General features: G+C 40.7%; 1 protein-coding gene across 1 annotated transcript in view; it reads right to left on the reverse strand.

Moving 5' to 3' along the window:
- LOC122806958 overlaps positions 1-13,884 on the reverse strand; it is a 157,799-nt gene that overhangs the window by 108,524 nt on the left and 35,391 nt on the right. The window contains exons 2-3 of the mRNA XM_044077808.1: positions 10,094-10,174; positions 7,191-7,309 (exon numbers count right to left, since the gene is read on the reverse strand). Coding sequence (XP_043933743.1) covers positions 7,191-7,309; positions 10,094-10,174 — 200 coding nt within the window. The remainder of the gene's footprint in view (positions 1-7,190; positions 7,310-10,093; positions 10,175-13,884) is intronic.

Here is a 13,884-nt window from a genome sequence, read left to right on the forward strand (position 1 = left end):
TGTGTCATTTTCATGAAAGTGCATTTTGTGGCCTCTGTATTTGGCATGCTGCTGCCTGTTCCCACCCACCCACCTCTTGTCTTCAGTTCTGATTCTAGAAAAACAGCAGAAAAATAAACACATTAAATTGGAAGCATGATATTGTGATCAAACTGAACATGAGAAAGCCGAAAACTAAATGACAAAAAAGATCAACTGCAGGAGCGTATGCGATCAAACATTGAAGAAAAATAAACTAAATACTAAGAGAATTCTAGGCTGCAGTAAGACCCATTATTTCCTCAACTGCTGTTAGATCACAGTACGTGTTTTCTTTCAACTGTCTTGGACGACACTTGGAGCCCTTTTTCTCTGTTTTTATTATTTAACTTCTGTCCCATTCTGTATGGTCTAAATCATTTCCATTTTATTCACTGTACCTTTTATATGATCAGAGGAAGTTACTAGGCTAATGGCCTTAGGGCCCTTACAAGCCTAGCCAAGTCCTACCCTTATTTCCATGATCAGCACCTATTGCCCCTGTCCAAGATGGACACAGGTGGAACTCCCTGGGGTGAATTTACGGTTTCCCATCCAATCATCCAGATTGCATTTGAAGAGGGCCAATGAGGTGCTCTGTTTGATATGAAGTGGGAGTCTGTTCCAAAGGTGTGGTAACCTCTGGGAGACAAACCTGTTCCTCCAGCAGGTTCTATTAATGTCACATACCAGGTTAAGGTCTTCAGAGCGAGTAACCCATGTACCATTTGACTTGTGGGTATGCAGCATTTCCAGTAAAGCAGGGTCAGTGATTGCCTTATATGCAAGGCAGAGATCGCCTCTGAGTAGTCTGTATGAAACAGAATAAAGTGACAGTGATTTCAGATGATCTACATAGGACAGATGCTGAAGACCTTAAATTTTCCTTGTTAGGAACCTTTGTGGTCTTTCCAATTGCTGCAGGTGCTTGGAAAGGTACATACCAAAAGGGGCGCTGTACTCAATTGTTGGTCTGATGTGGGAAGAGTACAGAGAGGTTATAAATTCTTTTTTTTTTTTTTTTTGAGGCAATGCCTTTACTTATGAGATGAGCAATATAGAATGCCCTTCTTATCACTGTGGAGACATGGTGATCAAAGGTAAGGTTGCTGTCAACTTGTATGCCCAGGTCTCTCGTCACTGAGTGCATACTTAGGGTGTTGCTATTGGTTTGGTAGTTAGCAGGAACATCACTCTAACCAAAAGGGATGGCAATATATATATTTTTTGCATTAAGTTTAAGGCCATGACTTTGGCACCAATAATTTTTTGTGTAAGACCCTCTTGTAGGATGTTGACATCATTTGGAGATTCTATGATTGCTCCCAGTTTGCAGTCATCAGCAAACTTTGTCAGCCACAGACCTTTAGTTTTTGTCTGTATTTTGGAGAAATAGATTCTAAATAGTAGAGGTCCCAGGACTGATCCCTGTGGAGCACCACTGTTACTGGTCTGCTGCTGGAGGTGGATTCCCCTATTTTGACTATATGTGTTCTATTAGTGAGCCAGTTAGTGACCCATCTAATGATATAAGGGTTGATACCTACCTGGGTGAGTTTGTCAATGATGCCTGAGTGGGGGATAGTGTCAAAAGCCTTGACTAAGTCTAGGTAGGCTGTATGCACAGATTTCCCCTCATACAGGGCCTTAGTGACTGTCTCAAAGAATCCATCAGATCTAACAGGCATGATCTCACTTTGACAAATCCAAACTGAGTAGGGTCAAGTGTTTGGAGATTACCTATATCTTTGTTGATAAGGTCCATGATGATTAGCTCCATGGCTTTGCAGATAAGGCTAGTCGGGCTAATAGGTCTATAGTTTCTGTGTTAAGTGGAAGCACCACCTTTGTGCAAGGGAATAACGGTGGCTGTTTTTCATTCAGGTGGGAAAAAGCCGGTGCTTAGACTATGACTGAAAAGAGTACCCAATGGTTTTGCTAATTCTTGTTGGAGCCCATGTAGGATGCAGTCTTGGATGTTATCATGTCCCATAGATGTTGTGCTTTTGGCCTTAGAGAGGGTGTTTATGGCCTGTAATTTAGAGATACAAGGTAGGGGACAGGTGGTAGGGATGTCATGGGGTACATGTGGTGGGGACAGGGGAGTGAAGTTTTCACAGCACCTGTTGGCCAACAGGTTAGCTATGTCCACAGGCTCAGTATATGTGGTATCATTAACTACCAGTTTGGCACAGATCTGGGCCTTTCCTTTCAGGTTATGGATGTAACTAAAGAATGCCTTATGGATGTCTTTAGTTGAGGAAGCTAATTTGGATTCGTAGTTTGCTTTGAAAGACTTCACAAGAAGTCTTATTTGCTTGTTTAAGCTGAGGAGGTAGTGTTTCTAGTTTAGGGCTCACTCCCTCTTACTCTTAGAGAGCAATTTCTTCCTTTTATTGTAAATCCTGTTAACAGCAGTTGTCCACCAGGCAGGTTTGCTCTTCCTTGAGGAGCTTGTTTTAGTCCTATCAGGTATGGCCAAGTCAATGCAGTTATACAGGTGATTGTATAAAGCATTGGTGTGGAATTCGGTATAGTTGCTAGTTCCATCTGAGGGGAGAGGTGCAGTGAATCTATTTATACCATCCCGTAAGGGATTATAATCTGCTTTGGAGAAGTTTTTTAGTTTAGTTGCTGCTAGGATGGTCAGATGTGATAGTTACTTCGAATGAGAGGGATTTGTGGTCAGATATCATCAGGAAAGACCTCACAGTGAGGGTGCTGCAGTGGTTCCCCCATACTGGTAAGCACCAGATCCAGGATCTTGGCACCCCTTGTGGGGGTGTCAACCAGGTGGTCCAGGGCATTGGAGTTAATGAAATTGAGGAACCTTTGGCAAGTGAGTTTGAGCACAAGTAATTTACCCAGCCAATAGATGGGTAGTTAACTGTGTTCGGATGCATCGTGATAGACTCCAGTAGATCCAAATAGGCAGAGTGGGTGCCCTGATTCATCAAGGGGATCCTGTAGCTGGCAATAAGTTGATTAGGTGTCCTACCAACAGTTAATTGCACCTGAAGTATCTTCAGGGAATCATACTGTTTAACCAATCTGGAGGTGTATTTATCTTTAACGAATATTGATACACCGCCTCTTTTAGTTTTCACTCCTTCAGTTTGTGATCTGAATGTGTGGAAGGAGGTGTAACCCAGTATGGCTGGGGTGCTCTTCACAGCCTTGAACCAGATCTCTGTGACTGCACAAATGTCCACGTCTTCCAAGGTGAGGACTGCTTCCAGTGAGTGCAGTTTCATGTTAAGATTCCTAGCATTTAACAGCATAACCCTGAGATTGTTTTTAGATGGAGTTTTTACATTGAGAATTTTGTCCTTGAGACACTGCCTAAAAAAGGCACTAGGGGGGTGGCAAGACCCTTAGCCAGTAGCTGAAAGTCCAGGAGTAACAGATGAAGACCATCTCTGGAAAAGCATCAAATTCTATAAGTCATGTCATTCCAGGCTAATAGATACTGGATCCCCTTAGAATGACACCAGAAATAAGCTAATTATTGAAGTCATTCATTTTCTGTTTATATACAGGCATCATCCTAGGCAAAATGCTGCTTAAGGCTAGGGACATACCTGCCTGAGACACATAGTCCGAGAGTTCAGTCATGTCTCTTTTCATATAGTCCAGAGAGGTACGTCTGAAGTCATTCACACTAACATGGACTATGACCGAGCCATAACAGTACCTGTTGTTGAGAAACTTGAGTGCATGTGTTTGATGGGTGGATTCTGGTACCTGACAGACAGCTAACTGTGACCTTTTCCTTATCCAGCCTGGTGAGAGGGACATCTGTGTGTCTCACGATGGAATCATCTATTTCAATATGTTTGATTTTGTGTTTTGCCTTAAGGGCTTGACAAGTGAGACACTGGTGTGTGTGCTATTATGTGTATTGTGTTCTGCAGAGGAAATATGTCTAGTGTGCTTGTGTTTCTAATTGGGAGGTCTCTGGTGTTTAGGTATGTTTTTGGTGAGGACCTCCGCATATGTAGGTATGTGTGATGTGGGTTTGGGCAGGGTAGGAGGTGAGATGTGCATGCTGACAACCTGCTCATTGTCATATGTATTGCCTGGTGTGTGAGACAGCATGGATTCAAGTTTCTTAATATAGTTGCATCTCTCATATGCTGAGTTTGTGTGGACTAGGAGTAGAGGGTTGTCGGTGAACATGAGGCAGTTGCTACACTGCCTCAGGATGTCCATGTTGACCAAGCTGGCTGGAGAAACTGTGGGAAATTGTCTCTCCATAGTGTTAGGTAAATTTATAAGGTCAGGAAAAGAGGTCACACTTAGGAATGGCTAGTGGGTGAGAGGTGTGTTGGTACCTCTGAGGCTAGGCTTAGTGTTCCAACTGATAGTAGAGCAGGGTCACAAAAAACCTCTAGAGGACCACAAGCAAAGTGCTAAGGGAAAATTTAAGCAAAACATTTGCGTCTATAACCACCAACAATAATCACCGCTACGTGGCAGTGCACGATGGTGCGCTACCAGCAAACAAGCACAAACATGGGGCTTACACAATACAAGAAATAAACCTTTTAACTCAAACTAGCTAATAAGGATGCTCTGCCTCTGAGCTCTAGTCCAATCACCCTCAATTAGATGGGACCCAGACAGCACTCTCCTCCCACAAGGGTGCAGAAGGGCCTTCAACAGTAAAGTTGGCTTGAATTTGATGCTCAGAAGTTACAAAACAGAAACAGCAAACCTGGAATTGGGCTATGCTACAGTTGAACTAATACAGTATACAGTAAAATGTGGCAAAAAACAGTTCAATTTTTTTCCGCTGGATTTCTGGATTCATGGTGGTCTAACATTCAGCTGTCTTTGTGATGATGATAATTGTCAGTTTTCTTTAGAAACAATGGCTTCAATGCATCTGTCAGGGAAGAGAGAGAACTTGACAGCTCTATTTAACATACTGGTCAGGTAAGTGATGTGATAACGAATACATTGTTCATGGCTCTGGGTTGAGCTAATGTTGTGCCTACTGCTACTACAGTGACGTTGGCCAGTCTGATTCCCCCAAATAATGTAATCTTTAAGTAACTACAGTTATCAAAATTAGCACTTACTCAGTATTGTGATTTGTTTATTTCTGGAAGACCCTAGGATGAGCATATGACAGTTTATGCAAAACAAAGAGAATAAACATATAAGTGAATTTCAGTTTTTCACTACTTCTACAACATAATTTGTTGGTGGCAAAATCATAAGAAATTATTTTGTGACTCAGGTTTTGTTATTACCTATTTAGATATATATCATTGTCTTTGACAAGTATTACAAATGCCTTAGTGTTTATTTTTGAAATAGTAAAAATTTAACTATTCCACTTTATTAGTATTACTCTCTTGGACCTTTTTTTACAAGAAAGAGGGTGTACCTGAAAAAGATGGTAGTTATTAGTACCTGGCTCTACAACATGGATTGATGTAGCCCTGACTGCTGCCTATATTACCCCAGACTGATTTAGTGGATAAGTCATTGGAAGGCTCAGTGAGGGTCAGGTGTAAATCAGTGGTATTTTGTTGTTTCTGTATTTCCAAGAGGGGGTAAGAATTCACTCAGTGATGGGGGCATGCCATGATTACAAGACAGATTGCAATTAAAATTCAGTTTTAGAGAATAGGGCCAGAACTAACTGACATTATGTGCAGTGAAGCATGTGATGTTAGCAGCTTTGCTCAGTTAGGGCTTCTCAAAAATTCCCCACAATATAACAACAGTATATATGACCCTATTAGATGCTCTCCTCCAATTTTCCATGTCCCTTTTCCAACCCACCTGTGGCTGAGGCAACCCCAGCCCTGGGAGATAATAGTGGGTTAGTTAGAAACAATAAGAGTTGAAGAAAAATAGCAAATCATCAGCTGGAAGGTACACAATGGCAAGGTGATAGACAGATAGTTATTAAGCAGCGTTTATACAAGAGTAACCTTAAAGACCATATATGATTGTACAATCCTGTGACACAGAGGGATAAAGCCCTGACTGTGCCCCAAACAGCCTGTGTTCAACTTGCAGAACAGGCACTGGAGGAACTAAGTGGGGGAGGGTGGGAGAGAGTAGCCAACACCAGCTTGCTCACTGTAGGGGAGTGAGACATCCTGGCTCACTCCCATTGCAACATTAAGTGCCAGGTGAATTTCACATTGCAAGAGGTGTGCCACTTGTTCAGGAGGTTAAACATGTACAGAAGTGAGCACACACTTCTAAAGGCAGCCATAACAAAGCTCACAAGGCTGCCAGAGTGGTGAGTTAGGGCATGCTCAATCGTCAGCATCAGTGCCTTCGATATCCTCATCAGCCCTGGCGGTGGGTTGCATGGTGCCTGGGGGAAGCTCAGGCACATCCAGTAGACATGCTGAATAAGGACAGCAGGTGATGGCAGCTGAAGGTTTGCTGTGCTGAGGGGGAGGAAAAACATGTATGTGCATGCTTGTCTGAAAATGATTGGCTCAACATAAACAACAGCGATATGTTATAAAAAAAGAAAAGTGAAAACAGTAAACTGGTTAAATAAATTTCAGTAAGACTCAGTTTGACTCCTTCTCCCTTCTAAATCAAGTACATGAGTATGACTTGTGTTAGTAAGCATGGAACTGTCCAGTTTTCATACTGAGCCTATTAGTTCGCTCTCTCTTAGCCAGAAATATCACGGTGAGAACTGGCACAGTTCAATAACTGAAGGATATCAGTGCTAGATGTTGAAACTACAGCTGTTTCAGGTAGCAGTTACACATTTGAATGGAGTCAGTTATCATGGTCTTTATTGGTCATCAATTTTTCTTGTCTGTAGGGATATAAAGGGACAACCAGAGCAGAGTTGAAGGGAGATGTTGTTCTTGATTTTTGAGATGGTTGTGCTTTGCTCTACTGAATAGCAGTTTTATAGTAGATGCAGGGGACTGAAATGAACAGAAAGGAAGGAATTAAATAACCTGAGAGGGAGCAGGGACAGCTGCAGAATGCATTTCGGTACATGATTAATGACGTTGACCTAGAACTGGTGTCTTTTACAGAGCAGGAATCTTGTTTACATGTGCACTGCTGTATCATGACTACTGATAAATGTAAATAATTGGGGGACAGAAAACTCTGAAAACAAAACTACATGAATATTTATAGCAGTGACACATTTTCTCAGTCGTAATGTGTACCTTCTTCCGGTGTAGTCATTCCTGTGATCCACCAGTCCTTTTGATCTTACAATGTAAGCCAGCTTAGATGAAAGGATCTGATTATCCCGTTCTATCTTGGCAAGCCGTTCTTCTTCCAGCTGGATAAGGAGGAAAAACAGGGAAATTGTAATGAATATGACAGGTCATGGTCTTGATGTGAAGGAGTTTCTTGATTGCACAAGGTACAGGTACAGGTACAGTAAAACAGTTTTTAAAAAGTATCAAGCGTGCAGCTGACAGGAAAGCACTATGGGTAGAACACACAAATGAGAAACAAGCAAAGTATATTATTTATTGTATTCTATAAGAACAGGCCACCTTTGCTTCAGTGAAAATGCTGATAAGTGCAATTTTTGTAATAAAACATCTGAATAACTACTTCCTGTGCTGTTTAGCATTAAATCACAGGTCTTTTCCTATGCATACTAACACCTATGATAGTGGCCTGCAATATAATTAAGGTCTCTTTTCCACTGTCACCAGGGCTATGGAAACACATTTTACTCTCATAGAGGGGACTGTTACCATCTTACAGATGGCGCTGTATAAAAGTTTGCATAACTTCCTTTCATTTCTTATCTTGACACCTTTTACACATTTAATTCTTCATTAATAAAATACTATAATATCTTGACACACAGAAACACATATCCTGAAATTCTATACCTGGGGTAACCCCTTGCTGTATGCTTGCACTAGTCTTAAAGGATACCATGGAGAATCTCAATTCTTAAAGACCATGCCTTTGTGTACCCCTTTCACCATTAATCTATTAGCATGAAAAGTACCCTGAAATATATACCATCAGAGGAAGTGTATGTGTGGTTCTTAGAAGTGACTGCTGCTTTTCAAAGGTCTGGAGTAAAGTTCATGAAAATGGTGGTATACAGACCCTTCAGAAAATGTAGGGTGTGAGGTGTCTGATATCACCTACACCTCCCCTTACCGCCCACATGTACTCCAGCTACAATTGTTATCCAACTTAACCTGCTTCCTCAAATCAGCACTGCTGAATGCCCATTGACCACCCTTGAATGCCCACTGTCCATCCACTTACACTAACAGTATTCAGTGTCTTTGGCCACACCACCAACTGAACAGTGTCTGGTAATCTCAACTTAGCCTGCCAACCAGCAGAACATCCCAGTTCTCAACCCCATTAATCTTGGTCCCACCCCCATTAATCTTGATCCCACCCCCATTAATCTTGGTCCCACCCCCATGCATCTTGGTAACAGTTAGTATTCCCTGTGCCCCCTTCCCATGCTGTCCAATATCACAGTTGCTTTCCTGCCCAAGCTCCCATACCAGGAATAGTAACAGTCTGCTGTTTTTCCTGACTTCCATACTGGAACAGACTGAAATTCCCTCTCTGTACCCTTCCCCATATCCTAGCAGTAATCAGTACTGTATCGTGGCCTGCCTATCGTGTCAGTGGTTAGGTTCCACCCACCAAATGGCATGTACAAATATTCCCACCCCCAAGTAACACACCAGATATCTACATCATTGACTCCCTTGTTGCACAACAGTAAGCTGAAAAAAGAAAAATATGTCTTTGTTTTCAGTATTGCTAAGTCTTCCCATTGTGCAAATGGCAAGATCGTATTAGGAAAAATATTTTAGGCCTCAATCAGAACACACAGTTATTATAAAATTAATTTGTCCCTTCCAAGATGATGTGATATTCATATAGCTGTAGCATTTACAGGCTTGAGTTACACGGAAAGTGAATTAAGCATGAATAACCTCAAAATAGTAAAGCAGAAATGAATGATAATTTTAGGAAGGTTCACATATGATTTAAATTTGTTTGTTTTTATTTAAGTGCTTTTACCAAAGCACTTTACATGAACAAGAAAATTAACAAAGAAATAACAGTGAAGGAAACCAAACTTTATCCTATCAAACAGATGAACTAAATCTGCAAAAAAACAGGTTCACCAACAAGAACATTCAAACACACAAACAAATGACCATAATGCCACAGAATAAAAAAAAATATAGTTGTCACGGGAAATATAACAGGCATAAAAGATGAAGTGCAAAAAAAAAAAGCATTGTTGATAATAGACTGTCTCAAATCCATTTCTGTTAATTTTCCATAAGCAAGAGGAGTCCATGGAAAAAAAAACAAACATGAAGTCAAAGAGTTAGTGAAGATACATTCTATAAAGTATATATTTGAAGGCACTCATAGACTAAAATACAGTTCTGCAATTGCTTTGATAATTGTGTTGTAGAAGGAAATATATTTTGACCCAGGATGCTGTAATAAATCTCAATCTTGTTAATGAACAAAATCAGTGTTTTTGTAACCTTACCTTCATTTATTCATGTTTATCAATATTAAATGAGTGTCATTTATCTTTATGATATGCCTACGTTCTTCCAGTTGTGTACCTGACAATAGCTAAGGGGTGGGCGTGTAGAAGGATTTACGTAGCGTTGTTGTCTGCTTCCACAAGCAGTGCACCCTCTCAGATACCCTGCATGCTTTTAAAGAGGGAATAGAACAGGTCCCCTAGCTACCATTCTGGGACACGACTATACTCTGCTTCTCTGCCCCAGGAGACAGAAACAAACCAAAGCCTCCCCGTTCCTGTGTGAGTGAGTCTTGCTCTTTATGTCTTTTTCTTTCTCTTTCTCTCCCAGTTCTCCTGCATACAGGTGCTAGCTGAACTATGGTCACCAGCACAGCAAGTGGATGCAGTTTTTCCTACACCAGTGGGGCAGCAGACCAGATTTATTTTTTGTGGGGGTGATCACTGGCGGACTTTCTGCTTTGAGTGTTAAAAACAAAATGAAACTGATTTCAAAACAGGCTTTGGTTTTTGCTTCTTCCTTTTTTTAATCTTATACAAAGCAAAGAAAATCGGTACCTGGAGTTTCTTCAGATTTACATGCAGATGAGCTGGTGTTGGCAGTCCTTTGGTGTCTACAGCGGCTGTTGCTGTAGCAACCTGCAGGCATAGAAAAGAAATGGTATTTTTACTTCCTTAATACCGCAGTTTGAAAAACAGGTTACTGGTTAGACACACAGATCCGTTCTGACTTATAAAAGGCTAGATTCATAAAGGTTACCAGAACATGTACACTTTCTGAAATCAAGAAAAGCCCTACCACAAAGCTTGTTCTGTCTGTTCATTCAGAAAGGTTACTAAGTGTACACATAGAGCACACTTTGTTGTAACTTTTCTGAATCCAGCCTAAAGTAGCGACTTTACCTGACCTACCAAGTTGCTAAAATGTAGGCAAAGCCAGCTGTTCAAAGTATCTCAGGTTATATCCATATGTAACATTATTCATTATGGTCTTTGCCTCATCTTGCCACATTACATTCTGAGGGGATAATTAGCCTGAACACTGAGACACCCCATGGAATACAACTTTGCTTAAATTGCTTTTCTTTCTTACACAGTGACGTGCGTCTGTTGAACAGTATTCTTGACTTTGCACATGACATCGTAAGTCACATTCCCCCTAAGAACATACTGCAGTTCCAGGTATTCAAAACCTGCAAATTTTGTTTGAAAGTATGCTTTCCCAACCTAAGTGAATTAGCTGCAGTGTTTCTTCACTTATATTTTGGTTTTCTTCTTGGAGCATATTAACATACAAGAGGTTGTTATGTGTTATTTTGATATGCACAGTTCCTCTTAAGCCTTCTGTTGGTGCTATGGGCTGAGAGACATCTCTATTCTCAGCTCCCCAAAAACTAAGATTAAGTACTACGTAAATTTGCTTTATGGCAACGTGTGTCCCAAGTCCATGTCTGTCAATCATGCACAAACAAGAGAAATCACTGGAGCAAACAAATATCCACGTGCAGGGCTGATGAAGATATTGTTTTTTGAGGAATGGGCACTAGTCCTAGAGCAAAGAAATACATTTAAATACATGTAAGGAAGAGATCCCGTGCTTTAAGCGAATGCTTTCTGTCACAACATGGTATATAGTCAGTGCTGGCTGTGCTTGTTGGGTTTGATACTCTAGTCACCTCTGCAGCTAATATTATTTGACAGGTGGGCTGTATTAAAGTAGGACAGACAAAGGCTAAAGAAGCTTAGCATTGCAGTAAGCGGACCTCAAGCTGTAGACAATCTGGTGTTATCTTACTCAGGAGGACATCATTATTATTATTATCATTAAAAAGTGAGATACCCATGAATCTAAAGATTTAAGCAGTTTTAGTTACAAAAAACGCACCTTTAATATAACACTCATGTAAAACAGTTCCACCTTTCACAATGAATCAGAGAGCATCAGGTGCATTTCAGTCTATACCATAGCTTTGACTTGATACTGCATTTGGGATAATATCCCAATGAATGTACATTTCATTTTTTTATATGGAAAAAATGGATTTCTGAGTGTTAGAAGCCCATATTTACCAATGTGAACTCAACTACTTTGGTTGTTTTAAACATTTGATATAAAAATTTAAATGTAATCATCTTACAAAGCTTTCTTATGGACTGTAGAGAAGAAATTTTCAAATACTGCAAAAAGGAAAACTGTAAACTCATACTTCCAGGTGGAACTGGGCAATGTACAGTGATTGAAATGCAGCACTCACCTTCTCATTCTTCTCCAAGTCTAACAGCCATAACAAGATGCCAGTGACCTTCCAGTGATGATGTTCTAAGCATTGATCAACTGTCTACCAACAAACATTAGATTCCTCTGGTTGTTACATCAAAGTTAGAAATGGGTGAGAAAAACTAATGATATTATGAAACAGCCTGTTTCTTTGTTAACATGGTTGGTGATTATTATATGAGAGAGACTGATACATATTTTAACACTAAGTTTTAAGCTGCAATGTTATGCATGCATCCACTGAATGAGTATATGGACTTCCCACCTTTGTAAAAACACTGTACTTATCGCTCAGCTATAAGCAGCTTCAATGTGTGTGTGTGTGTGTGTGTGTGTGTGTGTGTGTGTGTGTGTGTGTGTGTGTGTGTGTGTGTGTGTGTGTGTGTGTGTGCATGCGCCTGCGCTCGTGCACATGCTTGCATGCACACAATTATGTAATTGCACGTGTCGGTGTATAAGTGTGTGTGTGTTTGCGTGTTAACACAAAATATGAAATATGAATATGGTGGCATTACTGACATTCATATTGGTGTCATACATCAAACCTATATCACTGGACAGTATGTACATATTTAACTGCTGACAGCATCATTATAGCTGGCCATTGTAGCCTTACAGCTATATTATTTGTTTAGGTGTAACTAATGCATATTTGCCTTTTGCTCCAGCTGTTAATACTTCAACTACTAGTGAGTGCTATGGCTTGTAAACCTGTATGCTGAGCACTGGTATCCTTAGACACAGAGTTTAAATTCTGGTTCTGTACCAACCTTCTTTACATCACTGGGACAGACGTGTAAGCCTTGTGGTGGTCCGAATTCTAGTTTTTCATTGGCCTGGACAGTCCATGAACAGGCCAGCCACTGCAGTCCTGCTGTAGACTTGGACTCACTCCTTGGAGATGCTTTGATGGAATGAATGGATCGCTGGATATCCCCCGTCTTAATATTGTGTTCTTAGGTCTGCACTCTTGCACTAGGAAATGATTCAAGTCACAGAGTTTAAATGAGGATTTGACACTAACATGATTCTACTTGCCTATAGGATAAGTGTATCAGCAGTGTGTTGGCCTGTACACTATAGTCTCTGTTAACTAAGCAGAGCATGTGCCGGTCATCACAAAGCCTCTTTATACTTAATACTATGATATCGTTTTCTGGGATCTGCAAATTTATTGGAGATCTGTGCTACTAATTGGTGGTGGGAAACTTTATTCAGTGTCTACAGTCCTATCAATTTGATTAAGGACTTATGTTCTGTGTAATAGATGGTGATGCTTCTAGCCCCAGGGTTTCAATAATGGCTTTGATTTAACATTCCTCTTTCCAGTACTGCAGGTATATCAGCTCTGTACAAGTTTGCACACAGTGGTCTTAACTACTCAGCCAAACCACATGCAGGACTGCATATGCTGCATTTGCTTACTATGTGTGACACTCTCCTGGTGGTGCAGGAGTCATTTCTCCTTTCACAGCTCTGTGGCCTGGCACCGAGTATGTTTTGGTATATGGCCAGCACTAATACAGCCTGCTTTAATTGGCCCTGTATATATATGTTTTTGACAAGTCACTTTCATGCCACTGAATGGCTTTGTATCCATTCAATGTTATTTTCTGAAACATTTACACTATATATTCAATTGAATATTGCAGCCCATCAGTGTGTGCCCACTGCATCTTTTTGTTGATGTAGAATTGGAACTTTGTAAGGCAGCGCTGTGTACTGCCACATGCTGTCTGCCTGCTGTGTAAGATCTTTACTTGGTGTTGCATGTATTATTCCTTTCATCTGTGCACACTTCTCTTGACTCTGGAACTGTTTTATATCTCACAAAAAGAATCTCGCAAGTACGGCTGTTGCAACTGGCCAAAAATCTCAACACAATTCGAAGAAAGGAAGCCAGCACCAAAAAGAGTGGAAATAACTTCATTTATTAATGTGGCAACACCAAAATAACTCAGACCAGTTTCGGCATGAATACTTTCCTCAGTGATGAATTCATCTATACAGCACATACATACACACACACACACACACACACACACACACACACACACACACACACACACAC

The sequence above is a fragment of the Protopterus annectens genome, chromosome 7.part0, assembly GCF_019279795.1.
Source record: "Protopterus annectens isolate FY-2018-M chromosome 7.part0, PAN1.0, whole genome shotgun sequence".
Lineage (NCBI taxonomy): Eukaryota > Metazoa > Chordata > Ceratodontiformes > Protopteridae > Protopterus > Protopterus annectens.